Source organism: Olea europaea, chromosome 15 (assembly GCF_002742605.1).
Source record: "Olea europaea var. sylvestris chromosome 15, O_europaea_v1, whole genome shotgun sequence".
Taxonomy (NCBI): Eukaryota; Viridiplantae; Streptophyta; class Magnoliopsida; order Lamiales; family Oleaceae; genus Olea; species Olea europaea.
Genome location: NC_036251.1, coordinates 19,201,223 through 19,226,627, shown reverse-complemented (window position 1 = coordinate 19,226,627; position 25,405 = coordinate 19,201,223). Strand labels below are relative to the sequence as shown.

The window sequence follows — 25,405 nt, the reverse complement described above, 5'->3', positions numbered from 1 at the left end:
GCTTTCTTCACTTTGATGATCTTGTTGCTTTTAATATGTGAAAAATAATAAGCTATTACATAAAAATATAAATAATTTGTAATAACTAACATCTCCAAATGGATGATGAATTGAATAGCAATTTATTGTTGATGAAGGAATAAAGAAGATGAAAGAAAATAGAGGGTTTTTTCAAGAAGTGATGTATTTGATGTGAACTAGGATTGTTTTGCTTTTTTTATCTTATTTTTGCTTCTTTTAAATTTTTTTTTACGTCTTTTCTCTTTTTTTTTAGTCAATTCATATTATACAATATAATATACATTTACCAAATCATTATAATATACATATTAAATAATGAAATCATTACAATTGATTGGATTGGAGGCTACCATTAATGAGTATTTAATGCTCCTAAAAAGGGGAGATTAAGGGTAATTTGGACATTTTCCATCAAAAAAGTGACATTTTTGATAAAATTTAATGCACATCAAAAGTTTTATAGTAATTTTCAAAAAAGTGTCATTTTTGATAATTCCCCCTAAAATTTTTATTACTTTATATGGATTTCAGCCAATTCTCATTTTGCTACAATAATAATCTGAAGACTGCTCGACACATGCAGCCAAGTGTCAGAAAACGAACAGAGACTATCATCCCGTTGAAATTTCTGGACCAGTTTGCCCTCAGCAAAACAATACAATTCCAAAGTGAAGGGCAGGGTATGAAAGTAATAAAATTATGATGGGAGGACAAAAATGGAATGCCAAAAAATCAAAATTTCAAATGTCATGAGGATTAAATGCAACCTCAGGTTTTGTCAGGTTGGTCTCTTACTTTTTGGACAGGGGGCCCACAGTGGTTGACTAAAGGTTGGAAAAAATAGGAAAAAATGAGAATAAAATGGATACCAATCGTTGCACTGATTTCTCGAGCTTCTAGGAGGTTTTGAAAGATAAATGGGCTACTGGGGCTGGGCTTTATTGAAAAAAAAAAAATGAAAGGGGAAAATTTTGGGCCTCCTAAAAAGCTGGGCCTGAGGCTTGTCCTTTCACAGATTCGGCACCTCTTATCGACACCCCGTTTCGGCCTAGGTCCATTTCAATGTTTTTCCAAAATTTGAGAACTTGGGCAACAATTTTCCAAAGATTTTGAGGGTTTTTAAAGATAAACACAGCCATTACTCACTCTTCTTCTTCCCTTCCCTTTCCTTTCCTTTTCATTTTCTTCTCTCTCTTTTCCTTTCTTTTTTTCTTTTGATTTCATTGTTATTTTTGGTTAAAATACATCCAAGGAAGGCGAAAAAATATTTGGGAAAGTCAAGACCAAACTTCAAAAAAGGGTTCTATTTATAATCTTGTATTTTCTCCATTAAATTTAATCTAGCCTTAATTAATTTCAATATTTTCTTTTTAATATTAAAATGTTTATTTTCATGTGTTTTTACTATTGTTATGATTGCATTTTCATTTATATGGCCAATGAATAATTTGTTTAGTAATTTGTACTCGTTCGAAAGAAGATTGTGTATTTTAGATCAAATAGTAGAAACCCTAAGTTTATGTAAGGGATAAAGATATACTCCTAACTTTAGATGATCCATTGAGCTATTTTCACAAAAATTTAATGCGGTTGTTTGGTTTTAGTCGACATAGAGATATAGTAAGTTAAACCAATCAATTATAATTAATTTCACTCGAGGGGTAATAAACTAAAATTGGAAGATCGGGTCCAACATTGTAAATGAGTAATTAGTTAATTGGCTTGTGAAGAAATTAATTAGGCGATAGGTAGGCGAAACCATAATTCCCAACCACTTTTTCCTCCAAAATTTCCAAGTATTCATGTTTTCTTATTTTTGTTTATTTTTATTTAATTTTCCTTATTTTCCAAAACCATATCTTTATTGTGTGTTTGTTTTTATTGTTAAAATTAAATTGATTTAAGTTGTATAATTTAAAGTAAACATTGCTCGAGGGATCGACAACTCAGACTCAAAAAGTTCACTTTATTATTTGAACGCGACCTTTGACTTGCGGTTTGCACTTTCTTAGCAAACATGTCCCAACTCCCAACCGTGTCTAGTTCATAACTCAAGCTGCATGTATTTTCGAATTTATGTATTTAATGTTAACATGCAGTGATACTATATTTATCATGGCATCAAGTAAATAAGTGAACCTCCGACATGTTTCACTGCACATAATAATCCATTCCAAGAACTTGTCTTTTACTTCCAAGAAATCAAAAATCATTTTGCCGAAGGATTATTATGTCACCGTAGTTGAAATCCAACAAAATGATGAGTTCATAGAATTGGATAGTATCTACTGATTTCAACATCTGTACTTCTTGTCTTACTCTCTTATTTGGATTCATTGCTACATGCAATGAGGAGGAAAATAAAATGTTTTAGAGATTAGATCAAATGATGAGAGATTGAGGCGTTTCCTTCTCCTGTCTTGCATCGATCGACGTGTCTTCTGCTTGACTGATACAGCGTAATTCGCATCTGCAACGGGACTAGCCATGTGTAGCATTTGCGTAATGCATTTGCTAACTCAACTACTATATGAAGAGGAAGCTGGCAATTCAGTTTTCTTCATGAGCTTTCTATAATTAATATCAGAATAAGTACTTGAGACAGTTGACTGTTTGAGATTGAGTGTCGATTCTGCCATCATGAGGCAATTCTTGATGTTTTCGTTGCTTATGATGGCGATAATCATGCCCAAGAGTGATGCAAAGTGTGCTTTCCAAGCCATCTTCAATTTCGGGGACTCAAATTCGGATACAGGCGCCTTCTATGCAGCTTTCCCGTCTCAGCCATCGCCTAATGGCATGACCTATTTTAAAAGGCCGACTGGTCGAGCCACAGACGGGAGGCTCTACATCGATTTTCTCGGTAACTTTTTTATTATTTCACAATTTCAATGTTTAACCTCTGCTCTTCTGATTGATTAATGATATTGACATCATATACTTTTCAATCTGTATGCAGCACAAGCTTTGGGATTGCCATTTATAAGCCCTTATTTACAATCCATTGGATCTGATTATAGTCATGGTGCCAATTTTGCTACATTGGCTTCCACGGTCCTCCAGCCAAATACTTCCTTGTTTGTCAATGGAGTTAGCCCTTTCTATTTAGGTGTTCAGCTCAACCAAATGAAGCTTTTCAAAGCCAAAGTCGATGAAGCCGGAGGTAATAACATGTTTCTGAACAATTTTGGCATGTTTGGTAAAGGCGATTGGATAATATTACATGTCAAGTCTTGTCCAATTCTGCACACTGAGCATCAACTTTGAGTCATGGTACTGACAAGGTGCAAACATCGAGTCAATCAGTCTAATTCACACCGGTTTTTTATTTTGATCATCAGGGAAATACAATCTTCCTTCATCTGATATATTTGGGAAGGCGCTTTACACACTCAACATTGGCCAAAATGACATCACCGGCTACCTAGATTCAGCCGGTCCAGGTGGGGTGAAGGAGAATTCGCCTCAAGTCATTTCTCAAATCACGAGCACCATCAAGGTACAACCACTAACAGATTCATGCTGTCTTATTAACACAATAGTGTGTAACAATTTTTTTTAAACCAACCATTATTCACTTCTTGAACAAACAGGAATTATACTCGTTAGGTGGACGAACATTTCTAGTGTTGAATCTTGCTCCAGTAGGCTGTTATCCAAGGTTCTTGGCTGAGCAGTCTCAGGGCGGCAGTGACGTAGATGCATCTGGATGCAAGGTTTCTTACAACAATGCTGTCAATGAATACAACAATATGTTGAAATATGCACTTCAACAAACCCGAAAGGATCTTTCTGGTGCTAATGTGATATATGTGAACACTAATGCAGCGCTGCTCGATCTTTACCAGATTCCGAAATCCCATGGTAAGCTCATTAGTCAAAATTTCAAGATCAACCGATAAACCATATTAAGAATTTGTTAGTTAAAGAGGTAACTACGAAAATCAGAAAAATAAGTAACTTAGTAGCACAGTACCATTTCTTTTATGCCATGTTCTCATTTCCTAATGTTCTGCAGGGTTGCAGCACGGAATAACAGCATGCTGTGGACAAGGAGGTGGATCCTACAATTTCAACCCTCAAGTTTTCTGCGGTTCGAGCAAGGAGATCAACGGACACACAGTTACAGCCACTGCCTGCAGTGATCCTCAAAATTATGTAAGCTGGGATGGCGTACATTGGACAGAAGCTGCTAACAAGCTTATGACATATGCCATTCTTAGTGGCTCGTATAATGATCCTCCTTTTTCTCTTCATCACTACTGTGATATTCAACCAATCGGTTGAAGAAATTATACATAGACTCTTGTTGTAATGCATGATCTGTGATGATCATTGCTTTGATCAATGAAATGAATAAAAGTTGAACTTTTCACGTAATTGCAAACCATTGTTTTTTGTTTTACCAATATTAGGAGAAGCAAGAGAGTTTTGAAGCACGAATCCAGACAAAGAACAATATGGATATAACTTGAAACGAGTATTTCTAGAATGCAAATATTGATCAATGTGGACTATAAATACTGCTTTGGTTCATATCAAAGAAACATAGGATAATCGAGGTTCTTCAAACAGTTTCTCGCAGCATTTCAAGGCATGAAAGAAGTATGACATCAAGTATCCTAGCAACTAATCCAATTATTGCGTTTGATATACTCGACTCATCGGTTTAAAGGGAAAAAAGAAGTTAATGTTTTGTTCATTAATGTTGCATACTGTGCTTTCTAATACCACGTACCAAACATTCAAGCCTTTAAATTTTGTGCAATTACTATGAACCAATGGGAATAATGGGCTTGACCCAAGTTGGTGGTAGGAGTGGGCACGATCTAGTTTGATTCCATTCTAGAAGAAATGAATCGAACTGAATACCAACGAGAAACATAAAAAATGAATCATTGGTTCCATATCTAACTATAGAATCGAATTGAGAATTGAACCACCCTGTTTTAGTTCAGTTCGGTCCGATTCCTTACACTTAAAAATTATAAAAATAACATATGAAACTGCGTATTAGATTGAAAATAAATAAAAATAGAATATAAAATCATTTATTATTCTTATAATATTATAATACAAAACATCGATTAAACAAAAAATACACTCGAAAACTCAAAATCAACTCATAAAAGAGAAAAAAAATTGATAAACTAAAAAACACAACATAAACAGTAAAATCTGGATATAAAATTAATTTTCAAAAAATCCATACAACAATATGTATTAAGAATACATGTAATATTTATAACATTACTATCTTTTGTAGTCATCAATAATTTTGATTATTGATAGCTGATCACTTTGAAAATAACGAGAAATTTGATTTCTTATGAAATATTGAACTAAAACTATATTTTCATTCCTGCTGAGTTACATTAAAGCTACGAATTTGTAAAGTATTTATAAAATTACTTGAATTTGAATTTTGATTACTTATTAAGCCCTTGTTTGACCCCATTTTTATTTAAAATAAATCTTGTAACATTGATTTTTTGAAAAAAAATGTGTGATTAAAAAAAAGGAAAAGAAATTTTTTTGAATATACGTGCAAATTATTTAATTTGTCAAATATGTGATTGAAAATGAGTATATAAAAAAAAGAATTATTGGATAATGGAGAACAAACAAAGGCTAAGTTTCCGTTTAAAAAGACCAAGAAGTGTATGAAAAATGAATTTTTGACATTAGATAATTATGGGGTCTAATCTTCAAAGAGTTAGTGCATCTTGGTGCAATACACTAACAAAAAGAGAAATCAGAAGAATAATTCTCGATCCATATTTTCAAAATTGACCCGTTTAGTAGAGGAACTGGATTCGAACAGGATAATTCTATTTGATTTTGGTGCAATTCCAACGATTTTAGGGGAAAAAAAAATCCACCCCTAGTTGGTGGTGTAATTTTCACATTGTATTAGGAGTAAGACTTTTTGAGTTAATTAGATGGTTAATCACCAATATTTACCTTTGGTTAATAGTTGCTCAATCGAAAATAAAAAGTTATTGGTTGCTTACTCACTTTTACATAAAGTTACCCATCCTACATCTATCTAAATTTCGTTCATCCACATGACAAAAAATTTTACGTGATAATTAACAATGATAAAATTTTAAAGTTTATTAAATTAGTAATCACTAACATTTACCTTTGATTATTGCTTGCTTATTCAAAATCAAACTTTATTTTTGGTTATTGTTTGGTCACTCAAAAATTAAATGCTACCGATTTCTCATTCATAATTACACGATGCTACTCATTCATCATCCATATCAATTATGTTTTTATCCCATGCAACTTGTTTATATAATTCTCTTCATTTTTTGATCAATTTTTGCAAATTGCGTGACCTCTCTGCATCCACTCTCTAAATCTCCATCCACCAAGTATGGATTTTTTTTTTTTTTTTTTTGCCATGTAGATGAAAGTAACATTTTGTTTTTGATTGACCAAGTATTAACTAGATTTATTGAAATCTATTAAAATCTAGGTGCCCTAATAACTTGTACATTTTTAGGAGTTTCATAAATTGGAAAGATTTTAATAGTTTTTAGTGATTTCGATCTCATAAATATAAATACCAAATTCTTTAGAAATTTCAAATGATTATAAAGTAATATGTTTTATACTTCTGACAAAAAATAAAAGAAATTAATTAAATTTGATGAGTAAGAATTTAAAAATAAAAAGTAAATATTAATAAAATATCTCATTTTAGATTATAGAACTAAAATTCAAAGTGGGAGAGAAAAGAAAATGAAGAATTGAGTTCTCGTTTATGTTGAAATTTGAAATCGAGTTTTTATTCTACCTATCTAAAAATGAAAAATGAAATAATCCATTATATTTTTGAAACTCTATTCACCAGCCAAGCATATCTTTAATCATAAAATATTTGGTACATATTTTACATGTAATTTTCAACACATTAATGAAAATGAATTGAACATAGATTTTTAATTCGTTGGTATTTATTTGCTTGATTTTGTATATTGCCATTTTGTTCAGTTTTTCAAATTGAACTGATTTTTAATTTTTTAATATTTACTCACTTGATTTTATAAATTTTTATTTTATTTTATTTTAAATGATAAGGTTATGAATTTTTTGTAATAAGTATAAAGTTATGAATTTTATTTCTAAATAAAAAGTTCGAATTTTTATTTCGAGACATCTATGAAAAAGTTCTGGACATGTTCGATAGTGATTATGAGAATTGATTTTTTTGATCGTTAAAAAGAAAAGTGGATCTATTTGTAAGTGAAAAAGTCAAAAATGACAATTGAAATAGTAAAATAACGATCAAAAAATTAATTTTTTGTAGTAAAAATTTGCTACCAAACGGTATATAATTTCATCATAAAGTAAAAAACACATTACAATCCAACATATCCATTAAATCTGTAAGGAATTTTGAACAAAATTCTATTCAAGTCCAGACAATATATGAGAATCCATTAATCTTTAGAAATCTATTAAACTCCGAGTTGTTCACTGTTTGGTTGTTGACGTGTATCATATTACGAGATTAATCCAACATTTGTCTGTTACTCGAGAAAAATAATCTTGTATCTCTTCTGCTATAAAAGTCCAAACAAACCCTACAGAAAACATAAACTCTCTTTGAGCTTACTGCAATTGTGCAATTGAAGCAGCACAAAGAGAGTGAAGAATGAGTAAATTCTGCATATCACCAAAGCTATGTTTGATGATTTGCATTGTGTTAATGGCACTTTTAGTGCCTATGAGTGATGCAAAAAAATGTCCTTTTGAAGCTATTTTCAACTTTGGAGACTCAAATACTGATACGGGAGGCTTTTGGGCTGCTTTTCCTGCAGAGAGGCTTCCCTATGGCATGACCTACTTCAAAAGGCCTTCTGGAAGAGCAACTGATGGAAGGGTCATTATTGATTTCTTAGGTAATTCTCCCCAACAATTTTCTTATGTTTTCGTGTTAAAATCTGTGATTATGATGGATTTTTTGTCGTATAAATCTGATTTTCGATTCACTCGTGGGATCTGTGCGACTGAGGGAAGCACTGATGACTCTTTTTTGAGCTTAGATCGCCGTTATAAGTTGCCATAATTGAGTGTCAAGATGGAAGTTGATGAATTATGGGTAGAAACTAAGATTTAAGAATTTGAATATGTTTTAGTCCTAGAATGATGGTAATGTTGTTGAGTAGATTCATGTTAAACTGTGATTTAGTCCTCGTTTGGCCCCCATTTTTTGGAAATGAAAATGGATGAAATGGTGTTTTTTTGAAAAATGAGTGGTTGAAAAAGAATGAAAAGTTTTCGATTTACGTGTAATATTATTTTATGGAAGACTGTATGATTGAAAATAAGAGAGAGAAAAATGAAATGTAATTTAACTTTGGCTTATGATGCATGCTTTTGTATAAATTTGACTTTTAATTCACCCGTGGGACGTGGGGGGTCAAGCCATCACGGGCTGTTGATGGTACTCGGGTTGCCATAACGAGCTCATGTTTGATAACCATTATTTCAAAACTCTTTACTCTATATATTCATTTTCAATCATACATTCATACAATAATAAAACATTTTACACGTAAATCCAAAACTTTTTCCGATTTTTCAATCACACATTCTTAAAAACTTTACCATTCAAAACTTTATTTTTGCCAAATAATGGCCATCAAACATGTGCTAAGTTGCTACATCTGAGCGTCGAGATGGGAGTCGATGAATTATGAGTAAAAACTCGAAAATTTAATAATTTCTGTTTGTTGTAGTTCGAAAACTCGAAAATACTTTTCCTTACCGCTTATTTTAAAGATTCAATCAAATACAGCGTACTAAACATACCTCAATTGCAGCAACTGAAGTTGGTCTGTGACCCCCCACCACCCAAAGGCAGTGCTATATGTAGGTTTGGTGGTTAACTGATATTGACACACTGTGTTAAAAGGACAAAATATTTAGCTGTAAAGAATGGGTTTCTTGTGTCCGTTTCTTGTCCACACTCGTCCATGCGTTATCCATTTCGAGAATCTTTCATCACACCAATATCTCACTCTTACACTGTCTTGAAATGGGCCACCCCAAAGGAATTTTTTTTTTTTTTTTTTTAAATCGGCAAACACTCGGAAAAGACAAATGGCTGAGGATTAAAGGGTGAAATTGGGGTTGAACCAGAGGTCGAATTCAAACACGTTCTGAATTTTTCTAGGTCGAACAATCAATCTAATCCGATTCTTATAAGATTAATTTTCTATATTAATGTGATGACTTGTGTATGATGAGAAATCGGACTAGAAAATCTTTTATTGTATGATTAAAACTTCTGGATTAGAGACCATACACATTAAATTTGTCATTTATTTCTCAAATCTAATCGTGTCTAACTTGAATTGCTCTCGCATTTTTCGTGGATGGCTATAATTTTATGACTGTGATGTTTATTATTTTGCGAGATTACGATGGACCAGCAAATCTTTTGTCGGCATGTTACATGAAGGCTGATAAATTTCGTCATTTATTTCTTTTCTTTATTATTTCTTTCTAATTATACATATTCAATCGGAATACCAAACACGTCCTTAAAGCACAATAATATTGTGATATAAATTTGTTTTCTTTTTCTTTAGTTTTAAATTTTAGATGAAGTGGTCGACAAATATGAAAGTAGGTAAGAAAATAGTCTGAATTCATGTATATGAATTCAGCTTCCCCAGGATGGGTGTATTGAGCTCTCGTGAATAACTTATATGAGTTTCAAATAAGATAATTGTTCATATCTTGTACACTTTATGAAGCTAGACGACTGATAAAACAATGGACAAACAATGAAGAGTCTCTTATTTAATCTTCTCAACTCGTGTTTCCATGCCATTTGACTTATCGAATATTTCTACAATGCCAATGGACTGAGATTGACACGTGTTAACGCAGCTCAAGGTTTGGGGCAGCCATTTGTGAGCCCATATCTGCAATCAATTGGATCGGATTACAGACATGGTGCAAATTTTGCAACATTGGCATCCACAGTGCTCCTGCCAAACACATCCTTATTTGTTACTGGGGTTAGCCCATTTTCACTGGCCATCCAGCTTAACCAAATGAAACAATTCAAAGTCAAAGTTGATGAGCTTCACTCTTCAGGTATACAAATTTGCAATAATTCTTATTTTGTGTTTGGAATTTTAAATTTATGCGATAAGGGATGTGGGAAAGAAGAAAAGAACAAAACCCGAACGCTGTCGAGACTCTGATTAGGCTTGTTTTCTCTGTTCGAGCCATCTATTTTATTTAAAATAATATTATTTGCAGTCATTCACTGTCACAATTGCCTTACGTAGCGTAGCGGTTGGTAATTTGATATATAAGTCAACAAAAATTACCATATTTATTTATTAAATTATACATCGCTATGTAGAATGTCATGTCAAACGACTATCACAGTCAACGACTATGAAGAACATTACTCTTTTATTTAAAAGTCCGCTACAAGAAATATAATTATCGGTACCACTCACGTTAATTTCATGAGCCTCTTATTCTTTCTCTTTTCTAGTCATTAGAGGCCAATATCTTGGGGCGAGCACTATAAAGGTCGAATACATTGATCATACGCATGTTTTCCATGTTTTTTTTATGAATGTTCAAATCAATTGGAAATTTAATGGAATTTTTTTTGCAGGAACCAACCTTCCTCCACCAAACATTTTCGGAAAATCCCTCTACACATTCTATATAGGCCAAAATGACTTCACTGGAAACTTGGCATCCATCGGTATAAGGGGAGTGAAGCAGTATCTGCCTCAAGTGATTTCCCAAATTGTTAGCACCATCAAGGTAATCGTAAATCTCATTTCCACCAAGTCCGAGTTACATACTTTGGTTCCTAACCAAACCAAAATGCTACAAATATTTAAGGTTTTCAGTTCAAATACCAAGAAAAATCGGTCGGGAACCTCCCACGCTAACTTCCCTGACATTTTCACCATATCTTAAACAGTCTGTGATGTTGTTCACTAATGGATTTTTCAGGAGATTTATGCATTAGGGGGGAGAACATTTTTGGTTCTGAATCTTGCACCAATAGGTTGCTACCCTGCATTTCTGGTAGAGCTCCCTCATGGGGCTTCTGATATTGACTCATTTGGGTGCATGATTTCTTACAACAATGCTGTTGTAGAATACAACAGTATGCTAGAAAAAGCTATGAAACAGATCAGAAAAGAACTCCCAAAAGCTGAAGTTATCTATGTTGACATTCACACTGTGATGCTGGAACTATTCCAACACCCCACTTCTCATGGTATGACCCTTCGACCCTTTTAGACACATTTAGTACATAACACTGAACGGGAAAGATCAGAATATGCCATATGGCATGTCCATGTCCAATACATGTCAGACATTACACTCCATCCCTAGGACATGTATCCCGTGCTTCACAGTTTTTTGCATGACCAAAGAGATCATATTAGGTTACAAAGTCAGGTATATATGCAGGGATGAAATATGGAACCAAAGCATGCTGTGGACAAGGAGGTGGTGCCTACAATTTCAACCCTCAAGTTTTCTGTGGAAACAGCAAAGTGATCGATGGACGCACACTCAGTGCCACAGCTTGCAGTGATCCACACAATTACGTAAGCTGGGATGGAATCCATGCCACAGAAGCTGCAAACAAGCTTGTGGCATATGCCATTCTCAATGGCTCTTATTCTCATCCTGCTTTTTCACTTTACAAGTACTGTGATATTCACTCATTTACTTGACATATTTCTTATTACTGTCTAATGTAATAAACAATAATAAAACACAGATGAATCCGAACGAGGTTAGTCAATAAATGCTCAAGATCGAGTTTTCTAGTTTCTCGAATGCTCATCCTATATTCATAAGCATACACAAGAAATTGATGTTTTAACCAAATGATCAACATCAATCTACTTAATTTCTTAACTGCCCATTTTAGAATCAGTTACACAATAAATTGCTTATACTATCATTGAATTTATTTAAGCTTACTGTATAGAATTCTACAGAACTTGATCTATGTTATGATGAAATTTAACAAGAGAAAGAAGCAGCTAAAACAATTACACATGTCAATAGATCAGATAACTGCATTGATTATGTTAAGTTGAAACAACTGAGATCCGTGCATATTACTGAAGTACAAATGCAGTAAATGAGAAGCAACCACAAAAACCCCCCAACAAACTCAAGTTTTGTTGACACTACCGTGGCACTTGACCCTCAATCACCATCAACAGTTACTACAGCATGCATGTATACAGTACACTTCAAAGCAATTGTGTTGATAGTATAAGGTTCAGCAGGTACATTTCATGACTCACTAAGGTCAGGTCAACAACATGTATAGCTAATGTCAGCTGGGGCAAGATGCAATATTCCAATATGATTAGCAACAAAATCTTGCACTAAATTGAAGGCAGAAACTGTTTTCATACACAATCAGAATATGCAAGACAATTATGAAATTTTCATATTTCTAACATTTCAAAAATCAAAGCATGTGATTAAAGAAACATGAAGGTAGTTTACTATTATTTCATCCATGTTGGTACAAATATAAAAGGTCATATAATAATCATAGAATGCACCATTTTGTAAATCACCAGACTTCCACAGACAATGTACCAAGTTTCAGAGTCTCTAGATTTTGTCAATGTCCTCGTCCTCAAATTCAATGTAATCATCTCCGGCACCATCATCCTCCTCATCAAGACCACCAGCAATACCTTCATTCAGCCTCGTGCTCTCCGGCAGTTCACCATAAGCCTTCAATAATCTTGCTTCATCCGGCATGTACTTGAGGATTACATCAGCCTTATCATCCTATTAGCATCAAAGATAGTAATATTTAGAAGATAAACATCACCACAAAAAACGATCAGTTTTTTTTTTTTTTTTTTCCCCGAACTCGGTTTACAACAACAGATGTCTAGGGGGGGTTTGGAATGAACACCTTCCAGTTGATATATATTGATTCATTACTACCTACTTGATTAAAAAATATAAAACCACCATTCTCCACTGCAAAAATGGATAGAACTGAGAGGCGAACACATTGAAATGGAAAAAATCTGATAGCACATATATACACACACACACACTAGGGAAAAAATGAAAACATAGAAACACGTAAAAGTAAAGTTGAAAATAAGCCTAAATCTCAAAAAACAAATAGAAAAACAAAATTCTGTGCAAAAACTAACAATAACAACAACAACAACAACAACCAACATGCGTTTGTTTTGTTTGTATATCTTCGAAAGATCAACAATTTTTTGTTAATTAATACATAAAATAGACAAAAACGAATCAACAGGAACACAAAAAAAAAATGAAAGAAACCAAAAATCTCAGAAGGATAAGAAAGACTTATACTTGGTAATCACGAAGTCCGACGAGGATGATATCACCAGCAGCGATCCAGACTTTTTTATGCATCTTTCCACGGATATGGCAGAGGCGCTTCGTGCCGTCTATACACATGGCTTCGCATCGGCCATTTCCGAGCATACGAAGCACCTGTGCGTACTCCTGGCCATCCTCTTTGAATACGAGTTCACGCTTCTCATCATCCGCCTCGTTCTTTCCCCTCTTCCGATTCTTCCCTCCCTTACCCTTGTTCTTAGGCATCTCGCAGAAACCCTAGATCGCACGTCTCGATTATTTCAGTATTCTTATCTCAATATCGAGATTTTGAGTTCCTTTCTGAGCTTTGAATAACACCATGTTTGGCTAACCTTATAAAAGGACCACGAGCAATAAATACTTTTTTCAGATATTATTCTTCACTTCTAAGCCCCCGTTTGATCCCATTAATTTTTATTAAATTATATTTCATTTTTCTTTATCCTATTTTCAACCTCACAATCTTTCATAAAATAATATTACACATAAATTAAATTTTTTTCTTTTTTTTCAACCACTCATTTTACAAAAAATACTATTCCACACATTAATTTTTCCTCGTAATGGAGGCCAAACAGGGGCTAAATAATTAAAATTACAATTTTTTTTATAGGTAAACCTAACTCAGGAAAAAAATATATATAAATCCATTTTCAACTATATGAAATTCACATTTTGCATCAATTTTTAATAACTTAATTATGAGTAAAACATGGATGTCGTGAATTGCCTCATTTTTGTAAAATTCTTGCATTTTATGAAACTTTGCAACTTTCAAATATTATTTTCAATTAATTTATTCGTTTAAGCACAACACAAGTTTCATTCTTAAGAGAGTATAGTCACAAGAGTTGTAACATAGAAGGAAAAAAACATGAAGGGCTCTTTTTTCCTGGATATTTGCCGTATTTTGCCCCATTTCTCAAAATTTATTTTCAATCACACATCATGAATCCACAATTTTTATCATCTTATCAATACAAAAATTGATACTCACCATCATGTCAAAAAGACTTTACAAGAAAAAAGAAGGCATATAGTTGATGTTCAACATCAAACTATGAATATTTATATGCTAGAGCACCGCACAAGCAAGAGTGAGCTTGGCAAAGGAACGTAGAAACTATATACTTTTTATGCTCTCAACTTCCTCTTTATGGCACTCCCCAACTCATCATCATTATACAAAAGGAGGGGTTTGATTGTCACATGTTTGTACAAAACCAGCAAGTTTACGGGACCATTAATAAGTAATAGAAATTAAAGAGTTTCGAGTTTATCGTTCACATGAGAAATAAAATCTAATATTTAGTTCAATAGCTTTTACCATATATCGTAACACAACAGAGATTGTGTTTGTTATTTACGCTAATACTAATTAAAAAAGTAATTAAAAGTGATTTTATAGCTATGAAACGAATGTATTGAATTTCTGAATCCTCCTACTAGTGCTACTTTCAATTCTCGATCCATAAAGAGTGATAAGTATTTTCTAGTGTTAATGATAATCGATAATTCAATTTTAATGAATATTCTTTCTTAAAATATATTAAACATATGTTTAACACAACTCGATCATATTCATAATCTGAATTTATATGAAAAACATATATTAATTCATAGGATTCATTATATAAATGTCCTGTTTTAAATATAAAGTGTTTTACGTATTGTGAGTCTCCCATCATTACAAATAGGCAACGAGTTACATAATTGGTAGCTAAACAATTAAATAACACAATATAAATGCATAAATAATAAAAAAAACTTAAGACATTATTAAATTAACGAGTCATGAATTGAATTTAATAACTAATAAGGTTTATCATCCATCCAATACAAACGAAATCTAACTAAACATATTTCTAATAATAAAACAAGAAGAAGAATGCAAGAACATCTCCTGGAATTTATAAAAACAAGAAAGAGATATAACTGTCTAATTCTTATTCTTAATTATCAACCCCAAGATTTGATTCTTTAAGACCTTGATGTTTCTCGATTCAATCTCTTGCCAAATTTGTTCTCATCTCCAATTTATGTTGAATTTGCCGCTTGTTCTTGAATGATTTTATGATATGGATTTGATTTAAGAGGTGAGAGAAAGCTCTTCAATGGTTGCCTATGTCTTGTATTTTATATAATGAAATTAGGTTAAGATTCACCTCCATTTTACATTTCAAAAGAGTTTCAATCGAATATGGAAAGTTGTTTTCACACCTGCACGATTTTGTCTCTGCACAGTTTTAGATATTTTAGTCATAACTTTCTCTCTCGATATTTGATTGAGATGATTCAAAGTGCGTTGGAAATACAAATTACCACTATTCTTCTAGAAATAGAGTTTTTCCAATCCGAATGTTTATTGTTCCAGAAATGGATCTCAAACTCTCGTTAAAAATATGAATATGCTTTTTGCGGTTAGAAATTGATTTATGAAAATCATTTGATTATATTTCATTCAATTTTTACTTCTTATTCCATCCAATTGATCTTACCAATCTCTAATTATCGAATTGAAGTCCGTCACAACTTCTGAGTATTTGCACTTCAGTACTTGAACTTTTGATTTACTTTATTTTAGCTCTTTTTTGTTCTTTCTTTCAATTCTTCGTCCAAACACGATAAAAGCAATAAATAACAAATTAAATGCTAATCCGTCCAAAGAATAACAAAATATCATCATTTAGGACCCCCAATAATTGTAAAAATACACTTATCAAACCCTCAAACTTGAATCTTTGTTTATTCTCTAGCAAAACTAAAACCCAACTATAGAACAAACTCACAAATATGCAAAAATATTTAGCTAGCTAACTTGACATTTTATTTTATAATTGAAATCATGACATTAAATCTAAACATGGTTTCAAGATCACAATATAGAAATCAATGTCTGCTTTTTCAATGCAAAGTCGACACGTGTGTGAGACAAATCAAGCATATCACGATGAAATCACAAGTTGGTCCACTTTTCAACCCTCAATATTCAAATATGTTCTTATCATCATTCGTGAGATTCGTACACCTCCAAATTTGTTATTTTGCTTTCTTCGAGTGTGTAGTCTAAAGTTGAATTTTATATTATCCTCACCTCTCTAGTTTAGATAAATCTCATAAATTGTAATTCAACATGTCAATAAATAATGATTCTTTGTCAAATTTGATTGTTTCAATCTCTAGGGCTTAACTAAGCTAATAATCCATTATCAAAAGTCAAATTTCTCTGAATGAAGTGTTTGAGATTTAACCAAGACATTTGGCGCGTCCTCTATTTCATCCACCTGCTTTTTATGATTTCAATATTCTTTTCTCAATTTTTTTTTCAACACTTTTTTTAATTGTTTGCAACATTTTCTCCATTAATTTTGAATGACCCATGTAACCAATTTAGGCCAATGACTCCCAAGTCATTTAACTTTAAGACAATAAGTTTTAACATCCTCACAAGCTCTCAAGTCACAAAGGCAGCAAAGAGAAATTTTCAAATAAAATGCTTTTTCTTACTCCTTGATTAGTGAAATGTTCTTCATTAAGTACCATCCAAGTAAATCGACCTCTAACTTAAGACTTTCGCCAAACTTTATCATATTGACCTTAGACAATCCACACAAGATTTTTAATTTCACATATGGAATCCCCATTTATCTCAGCATTTTCATACAATAGTGAAATTTCTCATACTATTCTAAATTTGATCTAAGGATGTATAATATAGTGATTTTGGGTTTAGTATCTATAGTCCACTATTTCAACCTATGCAATTATAAAACCAACTTATCCCTACACAATGCTTAAATTAGTACATGTGCTCAACATATATCAAATTTTGCATTAAAAAAAAGCAAAAATTAACCTAAGTATGAATCTATTTACCATTCATAGATTAATTCATAGTTCAATATATTCATCATTGTCAACTAGGCAAACTAATTCACGCAAGTACAAAAAAAGAAAATATTTTTGAAATTTTTGAAATTTTTCAATCTTTTTACTGTATTTTTCTAATATCTAAAGCGATAAAATGCAAACATAGAAAACTCATGTTTTTCACCCCCAAATTCAAACTAAGCATTGTCCTTAATGTCTTAAATTGTAAGTCCATATATAAAGGGTGGGGAAGAAAATGAAGAAAATATTCTCCTGATAAAATCAAATGGCTAGCTTGTCCTATTGCTCTTGTTGTCTCCTTGGTCAACGCTGGTTTAGGTGCTCCGTAATGTCATGTTCCTATATAATATGGTTAGATAAAGATCAAATACCTGAAACAAGTGTTACTTAGCTCAAATATCTAATAAACCAACTAATATATTGAGAACCTAAAGGGAAACGAGGTGTGAATGATGAGTCTATAAAATTAAATAAAAACTAATCTACATTATCTTAAACTATTCTAAATTTAAAAAGCTGAATAAATAAAAGGGATAGAAGTATTGAGTTGTCTCCTAATAAGCGCTTGTTTAAAATCCCTAGCTCGACTTCTGATGTTTTTAGGCTCTTCATCGTGGTTTGAAAAGGAAATTTTTAGTCCCACATTTCAAATACTAGTTGCACTTCTTCGGTTCATCCTCGACTCTCTACACAATCATCCTCGACTCTCTACCAACAATTCTACCTTCATCTAGCATGCCTTTATAGCCCTCCCAATGGTCCACTCGTTGGCAATCCTCAAAATAAAAAAAATTCTTGAGTGGATTTTCCATGTTGAAGTTTTACTGCTTATCTTTAACCATCAGAACCATCTCATTCATATCAAAATCTAGCAAGGCCGACTTGTAGATAGGAATGGCCTTCCTAGGATTATTGGCATCTGATATGCCTATTTAATGTCCAGAATTACGAAGTCAACTAAAAAAAATGAACTCCCCTGCCTTGATAAGCATGTCTTCAACTATTCCATGGGGGTGTTTCAGTGATCTATCCACCAGTTAAAGGATGATAGAGTTCACCTTACAATCTCCCAATCCTAATTTTCTATAAAGAGACAAAGGAATTAGATTTATGCTTGTTCTTGAATCAATCAAACAATTTTTATTATGTAAATTTCCTATGGAGCAAGGCAAAGTAAAATTCCCTGGATCTTTTAGTTTGGGAGGGATCTTGTTCTGGATAATTATGCTGTGCTCTCCAGATAGTGCTTTCGTTTCGTGCTTAGGCAGCTTCCTATTTTTGGTCAACATTCCCTTAAAAAACTTGGAGTAGTTTGGGATTCGAAATATCGCTTTCAATGAAAGGGATGTTGACGTTCTACTTCTTTAAAATATCCAAGTACTTGATGAACTACTTTTCCAGCTTGATGTTTTGTAGCCTTTAAAGAAAATGGATTAAAGGTATAAGTGAAGTGCTAGAAATTGTTGTCTTAACTTATGGACTGTCTGAAGGATTTAGTTGATCCTTTTCTATTGATTCTTCAGATAGGTCCCCTTGCTCATCACCCTTGATAGGTACCTATATGGTCTTCGTCTCTTTTCCCTTTGTAGTGATTTTTTGCAACTGAACACCACCCTTAGTAATAATGGCCTGAGCTTGCTGCACCCTTGGTTGCTTTTGCAGTCTCTAGGGAAATGAAATGGATGGCATATAAGCACTAACGTAAGTAGCGGGAGTGAATGATGGAAGCTCAATAGTTGCAACATTTACCGCCTCAATTGCTAATGCTTGTTCTCATCAGTTCTTCTCTGTGTTACTTGGCAAGATACCCTGTGGTCTATTAACCAATGTTGCTGAGATTTGTCCCACTTGATTATTTAAGTTATTTATAAAGGCCTATTGATTCTCTATTGTTGTTTCAATTTTGGTGATGTAATTGACAAATCGATCCTCCAAGGATTGCCTATTTTCTTGTTGTTGCCTAATCATTGGTAAATTGCCCCTCATCTGATTTGCTTAATTTGAATTATCCACCCACACATAGTTAGGATGTTTGTTCAAACCCAAATGGAAGTTGTATAGGTAAGATCCATTTTGCCTCTGATAGTCTGCACATAACTGACATTTGCTGGCTGATCCATGTCAGTGGAAGCTAAAGGACAACTTATAATGGTGTGATATGCCCTACAACATACGTTAATTGGAGCTGGTTGCTGTACCATGTGTACAGATTGAGTTAAAGTGTCAAGCTTCTTCATTATTACTTCTATCTGTGTTGTTAACATTATCTCTGCATTTACATTATGCATCCAAGCTCCCTTCCTCAGAGCCTTCCCATCTATTCGCCAATTTGCTTCATTCTCAAAAGTCTTCTCAAATAGATTATGTGCTTCATCTACCTCAATCGTCAAAATTGATCAGCCCGTTAAAGCATCTACAATATTACGAAATTCTAAGCGCAATTCCATTGCAGAAGAGATATATTTGCGCTAGTTTAGGAACGTCAAGATTTGAACACTTCCTAAATGCGCTTTTGAACTTGTCCCATGCTTTCGAATATGTTTTAAAGTCCTTTTGTCCAAAACGATATATTTCATTTCTAATTTGATGGACTCAAGATAGCTGGAAGAATTTCATGTTAAATTTCTGTACCATGTCATTCCATGCTATAATGCTCACGAAAAGTATTGAATACATCCCTGCTTTTGCACCATCCTTCAAAGTGTGGGGGAATAGATGTATTCGAAATGCATCTTTGATATTTTTTCGTAGCTAATTATTTCACATAGCATGAGAAAAGCTTATATGTGTTCATGTGGATTCTCCATGGCTTTCCGCAAAACCTGATGTCTTGATAATTCTGAAAGAGGTTTATGACATCTTGCTAGAAGTGGAAGTTGGCTTGTCCAAAGGGCTATAGATAATCGCCAACTGCACTGGTGAATGTTTAGGATTCACATAATCCCCTACTAATATGAGTTGAACCGGAGGTGGTTGTTGAGCTGAAAGTATTGCTTTCCTGAAGTGCATCCTAAATCTGATTCTGATTCATGGCCATTGCCTTGGCTTTCTATGTTCTCTTTAACGTTGCTTGAAGGTCCTTTCAATCTCGATATCTATAGGGAGGATCTCGATCTCGTCAGGATCTTGTATAAACTGGTGGAAACTTACGAAAAGTGAAACAAGAATAAATCGGGTATTTCAATTAAAACCTAAAGAGAACAAAAAGTGCCAAAAAAAATTGCACTTTTTATAAATTATTAAACTAAATTTATAATCGTTGTTCCCCGAAAACGACGCAAAAAACTTGCTTAGACAAAACCTGCAAGTGTGCGTGACAAGTAATACAATTCAGTGAGTTTCAAATTTATCATTCTCATAAAGAATAAAGTTTAATATCTAATTTAATAGTTTTTACCAAATTCGATTTATCGTAACGCAAAAATAATTGAGTTTGTAGTTTATACTAATTCTAACTAAGAAAAAAAATTAAAAGTGGTTTTATCAATATGTGACAAATGCATTGGATTTCTGAATCCCCCTATTAGTGTTATTTTCAATTCTCGACCCACAAAAAAATAGTAAGTATTTTCTAATATTAATGAAATCGATGATATGATTTTATTCAGTATTCTTTTCCAAGATATATTAAACATATGTTTAACATGATTCGGTCTTGATCCTAATCCAAATTCATTGAAAAATATGCATTAATTCACAGGATTTATCACGCTAGATTGCACAAGCCATGAATATTATTCATAATATCTATTATTCATGTGTTAAATATATAGTGTTCTACCTATTGTGAGCCTTCCATCACTACATATAGGCAACAAGTTATCTAATTGGTAGCTAGTCAATTAAATAACACGTTATGAATGCATAAATAATCAAAAACCCAAAAAATTACTAAATTAACGAGTCATAAATTGAATTTAACCATTAATAGGGTTCATCATCCTCCAATAAAAAGAAAATCTAACTAAACATGTTTCTAATTATAAAACAACAATAAGAATGAAAGAACATCACCTGAAATTTATAAATACAAGAAATAGATGTCACCATCTAATTCTTGTTCTTGATTATCAACCTCAAGATTTGAGTCAAGCCGTTGATGTTTCTTGATTCAATCCCTTGCCAGATTTGTTCTCATTTCCAACTTATATTGAATTTGCCCCTTGATCTTGAATGATTTTATGATATGAATATAATTTGAGAGGTGAGAGAGATCTCCTCAACGGCTGCACATGTCTTGTATTATATGATGAAATTAGGTCCAGATTCACGTCCAAATTACCTTCCAAAAGAGTTTTAATCAAATAAGGAAAGTTGTATTGGTGCGTATGGTTGTCTCTGCATAGCCTTTGGTATTTTTGTCACAACTTTTCCTCGTGACATTATATTGAAGTGATTCAAAATATACTGGAAAAATAAATCAAAGGATCACAATTCTTGTAGAAATGGAATTTTTCAAATTTGAATGTTTACTATTCCAAAAATGGGTCACAAACTCTAGTTGAAAATCTAAAATGTGCCTTTACAGTTGGAAATTGATTTGTAAAGATCCTTTAATTATATTCCATTCCCTTTTGACTTCTTATTGAATTCAATAGATCCTAGCAATTTCCAATTATCAATTTGAAGTTCATCATAAGATTTGAATATTTGCACTTTAGTCTCCGAACTTTGGATTTATTTTATTTTAGCCATTGTCCGATCTTCCTTCAATTTTTCGTCGAAACATGAGTTTTTCATAATGAAAGCAATAAAAAAAATTAGGCATTAATCCATCCAAAAAATAACACAATATCATCATTTAGGACCTCAAATAAAAATAGAAACTACACTTATCATTGCATCACATACAACGAAGCTTTAAGAATCGACCATGTTGCTACCATGTAACAAGCAAAATTCAAACCCGCATTACCCATCATTATCATAAGTGGCCTATCCAAGGCTAATAGGTAGTCAAAGTAATGCATTTCCACCGAACTCCCATGTAGAGGCCAAAGACAATACGATATGCTACATCACTAATCCGAAGAGAATAGATTTCAGAAGCATGAAGGTACTTCCACTAGAAGTTCCTATGTACGAGATCTTCTATAATTGATTGATATGACATCTCTACAGCAGACTTCATATCAAGTCAACTTGTTCGTCTACTCTTCATAGGTAATACATAAGCTATAAGGTCGCTACTTTCAAAATCATGTAATGCCCTAAAATTTAGGACTGGATGAATAATGCCTACGACAAGGTGCATTGACAATCAAGATGAAACTACATGCTCTTCATCCAACGGTAACTATTTCACCTCTTATACTATAAAGCTCATACTCAGTATCACTTTAAGATAATACAATTTTATGCTTTTAATAGTACTACTGTTCTCATTGTTCTATCATAAACCCCCAGTACTCCTATATTAACATAGCTCGCATCTTCAGTTCATCCTACACTTAAATATAACTATACAAGTTGACTGACGTAACCATTGGAATATTCACGATCACCTCCCTCACATCTGAAAAAGGCCATGTACATGTAATAGTTTACCCAAGTGTGCAGAAATCGTATGCATAGACATAAGTGAAATCGAAATCCACTGGTCATGTTATCTTCGTAGAAACTAAAGTCAACAATGATATTACTCAAGAAGCTAGATATGCTAAGCAATTGCAATAATCAGATGCTTTTTAGTACACACAATACCAGCAAGCCAGTTAATGGTGGGGTGCTTCAAACCTACACACCCAACCTACATCCGTGATCCTTTGCTAGGACCCAGTCTGCTTACATATAGTAAAAACCAAAGACAAAAAAGTCTTACCCACCCAAGAACAGATAGTTTTGGAGAATAAAAAGGAGCCATTAAAGTATTGAAGGAAATCAGTGTCTTCATCTTGAATTCATCACAAAACCACATTGAAACTGAAAAGTCGAAAAACTCGTTAATTTTTAGGAACTACAGTGTACAACTGATCAAGAACTCAGTAATTTTCAATGAGCAGATGAAATATGGAAGAAATGTTAAAGCAGGAACTATCAAATACTTGAAAGCACGAAAAATACAGTTGGAGAAAACCTTTGAAAAGAGCAGAAAATACTGAAATTCTCTATTTTTTATCAACTAGCATTGTATTTTTTAATATAAAGAATATTTGATTATATATTTTTGCAGCCTCACCAGCTATTACTTCCTTAGAAAGACATAGAAACCATTGTAATTGAACCAATAGTTGAAGTAGAAAACATAGATATAAAACGCAAAAACTGCAAACCAGTAGCATCATATCAAGAGCTTGCTGATTTTCTACATGCCTTTATGGGTATTCCACAATCGTAGAATTTCTTGGGAATCTTACAAAGTCCATTTTATCCTTTTTTTTCTGTAATAGATGATCAGAACTGCATATAAATGGGACAATATAGCAATATGGAGCAATTTCTAGCCTTGGTTCAAAGCAAAAATCAGTAAAAAGTTGAAGAGGAAACCCCTTTGACACGAGGCATTTCTGCGACCACTTCCATTGCCTCTGGTTAACGTCATAAACAAGAAGGGCAGGTGCTCAATAGCTTTGGATGTATATGAGATCATCTGTTCCGCTGCTTGCGAAAACATTATCAAACTCCCCAAAACCTTGATAAAGCGTATGCGGCATTCGGCTATCTCTTGCCACTCCATCCCATTCAGACTCCAAATCCCGATTCCCTTAATTATGTTAGGTTGACCCTGTTTCCCAATTCTTCCAACCATTATAAGCTTTTCCTTCAGGTTCATCAGACGACCACATGTAAGAGAACATGGCACCGGGATGAAACTTTTCACTAATAAACTATGTGGCATTAGGCTTGTGAGGTTATACATGATGAGTCGATGGTGATTATGAGTGCCACCACCCCCAGTAGAGTAAATCATGAAGTACAAAACCCCATCACAAATCACGCTCTCATCACCAGCTCACCATCCTGTTAAAAAAATCTCTGTTAAAGTGGTCACCCAAGACATTGTTTTTGACTCGTACACATGAATTGAGAGATCCCACTAAAAAAGTCACCTGGAACTTGCTTAGGTTTTACAATGAAGGCATTATAATTGTGACATAATTTGTTCATCGAGATTGCCAATGCACTGTAATCTGAAAATTTCGAACCCGGGTGCTCGTCGAGCCCTTGAAGCATTTCGTTATCCGGTTACAAAAATACAACCTGCTCCTACTATCACTGTCTATGAAACAAACTAACCCACATGACGAAGCAATAAACCAACTGGGTACCTCAATGCATGGAAGATCAATACCATATCATTTTCGAAGGACAAGATCATATGCATAACCAACAGCTCATCCGAGCTAGTGAACATGATGTACCAAGGCTTCTGTGATGGGAGACTAAAAAAATTCCGCAGGGACCTTTCAGAAGATACTATGGCGTGCCATCTTTTACACACATAGCCAGCCTTAAAAATGCTAGCAACTGGGAGACAAGCTAATATTCGCTCCAAGAGGTCATTGGGTAATATTAAATCTACAGAAACTGCATCTGCAACTTCTTCACTACTTTCATCATTGAGCTCTAAGAATGGATCAAACTCCACACTGTTATTTTCAAAGTTATCAATGCAATGATTGAACCATGAAGTTTTCCCTTCCATGGTGAAGAAAATTTGCAAAAACCTGGACTGAAATTATCAAACGCAAATTACATGAAGGTTTAAACACAGTTTTCAGCCTTGATTGAAAGGCACCTCAAAGGAATTAAATCAAATTCAATTTTGTAGAAGTAACAAATGCAGAAAGTTGCGAGACAAACTATAATTCATGGATGATGCATTTTACGAAATCAACAACAGATGCTGCAAGACAATATAAATATGTAAACAAATTTCGGTCCATTTTCCTTGATAGGTTCAGGCATTGTTATAATAGGCCTCCATTTTTTGCTTCTTTCTTTCTTCCTATACAAAGCTATATGATAGCACCCAATTTTTTCAATTTAGCGGTTCGATTTATGATTTATCATTCATTCTGGAGAATCTGAAATTCAGTGTATGTTTGGTAGGGAATAAAATTAGATTTTTTAG

General features: G+C 33.3%; 3 protein-coding genes and 1 pseudogene across 3 annotated transcripts; 2 read left to right on the top strand and 2 right to left on the bottom strand.

The window, feature by feature from the left end:
* The first annotated feature begins 2,575 nt into the window (after positions 1 to 2,575).
* Positions 2,576 to 4,408, top strand: LOC111411022 (GDSL esterase/lipase At4g01130-like). Its single transcript, XM_023041598.1, has 5 exons — positions 2,576 to 2,884; positions 2,981 to 3,184; positions 3,363 to 3,520; positions 3,615 to 3,885; positions 4,040 to 4,408. The coding sequence occupies exons 1-5, from the start codon at positions 2,662 to 2,664 to the stop codon at positions 4,306 to 4,308; spliced, it is 1,125 nt and encodes a 374-aa protein (XP_022897366.1). The 5' UTR covers positions 2,576 to 2,661; the 3' UTR covers positions 4,309 to 4,408.
* Positions 4,409 to 7,530: 3,122 nt separating this feature from the next.
* On the top strand, positions 7,531 to 11,870 carry LOC111410380 (GDSL esterase/lipase At4g01130-like). The gene is made up of 5 exons (XM_023040685.1): positions 7,531 to 7,937; positions 9,937 to 10,146; positions 10,685 to 10,839; positions 11,035 to 11,305; positions 11,503 to 11,870. Exons 1-5 carry the CDS (start codon positions 7,691 to 7,693, stop codon positions 11,769 to 11,771), a joined length of 1,152 nt encoding a protein of 383 aa, XP_022896453.1. The 5' UTR covers positions 7,531 to 7,690; the 3' UTR covers positions 11,772 to 11,870.
* Positions 11,871 to 12,421: 551 nt separating this feature from the next.
* Positions 12,422 to 13,792, bottom strand: LOC111410381 (eukaryotic translation initiation factor 1A). Its single transcript, XM_023040686.1, has 2 exons — positions 13,411 to 13,792; positions 12,422 to 12,858 (listed from the first exon to the last, which is right to left on the bottom strand). The coding sequence occupies exons 1-2, from the start codon at positions 13,663 to 13,665 to the stop codon at positions 12,676 to 12,678; spliced, it is 438 nt and encodes a 145-aa protein (XP_022896454.1). The 5' UTR covers positions 13,666 to 13,792; the 3' UTR covers positions 12,422 to 12,675.
* Positions 13,793 to 18,888: 5,096 nt separating this feature from the next.
* On the bottom strand, positions 18,889 to 24,976 carry LOC111411342 (annotated as a pseudogene).
* Between the last annotated feature and the right edge of the window lie 429 nt (positions 24,977 to 25,405).

Excerpts from the sequence above, each read along its gene's own strand:
- LOC111411022 (XM_023041598.1), top strand. The coding sequence starts at position 2,662 with ATGAGGCAATTCTTGATGTTTTCGTTGCTTATGATGGCGATAATCATG. Across the intron at positions 3,185-3,362 it reads CAAAGTCGATGAAGCCGGAG|GGAAATACAATCTTCCTTCA; the intron begins GTAATAACATGT and ends TTTGATCATCAG. Across the intron at positions 3,521-3,614 it reads AAATCACGAGCACCATCAAG|GAATTATACTCGTTAGGTGG; the intron begins GTACAACCACTA and ends TTGAACAAACAG.
- LOC111410380 (XM_023040685.1), top strand. The coding sequence starts at position 7,691 with ATGAGTAAATTCTGCATATCACCAAAGCTATGTTTGATGATTTGCATT. Across the intron at positions 10,147-10,684 it reads TGATGAGCTTCACTCTTCAG|GAACCAACCTTCCTCCACCA; the intron begins GTATACAAATTT and ends TTTTTTTTGCAG. Across the intron at positions 10,840-11,034 it reads AAATTGTTAGCACCATCAAG|GAGATTTATGCATTAGGGGG; the intron begins GTAATCGTAAAT and ends TGGATTTTTCAG.
- LOC111410381 (XM_023040686.1), bottom strand. The coding sequence starts at position 13,665 with ATGCCTAAGAACAAGGGTAAGGGAGGGAAGAATCGGAAGAGGGGAAAG. Across the intron at positions 12,859-13,410 it reads TCGGACTTCGTGATTACCAA|GATGATAAGGCTGATGTAAT; the intron begins GTATAAGTCTTT and ends TGATGCTAATAG.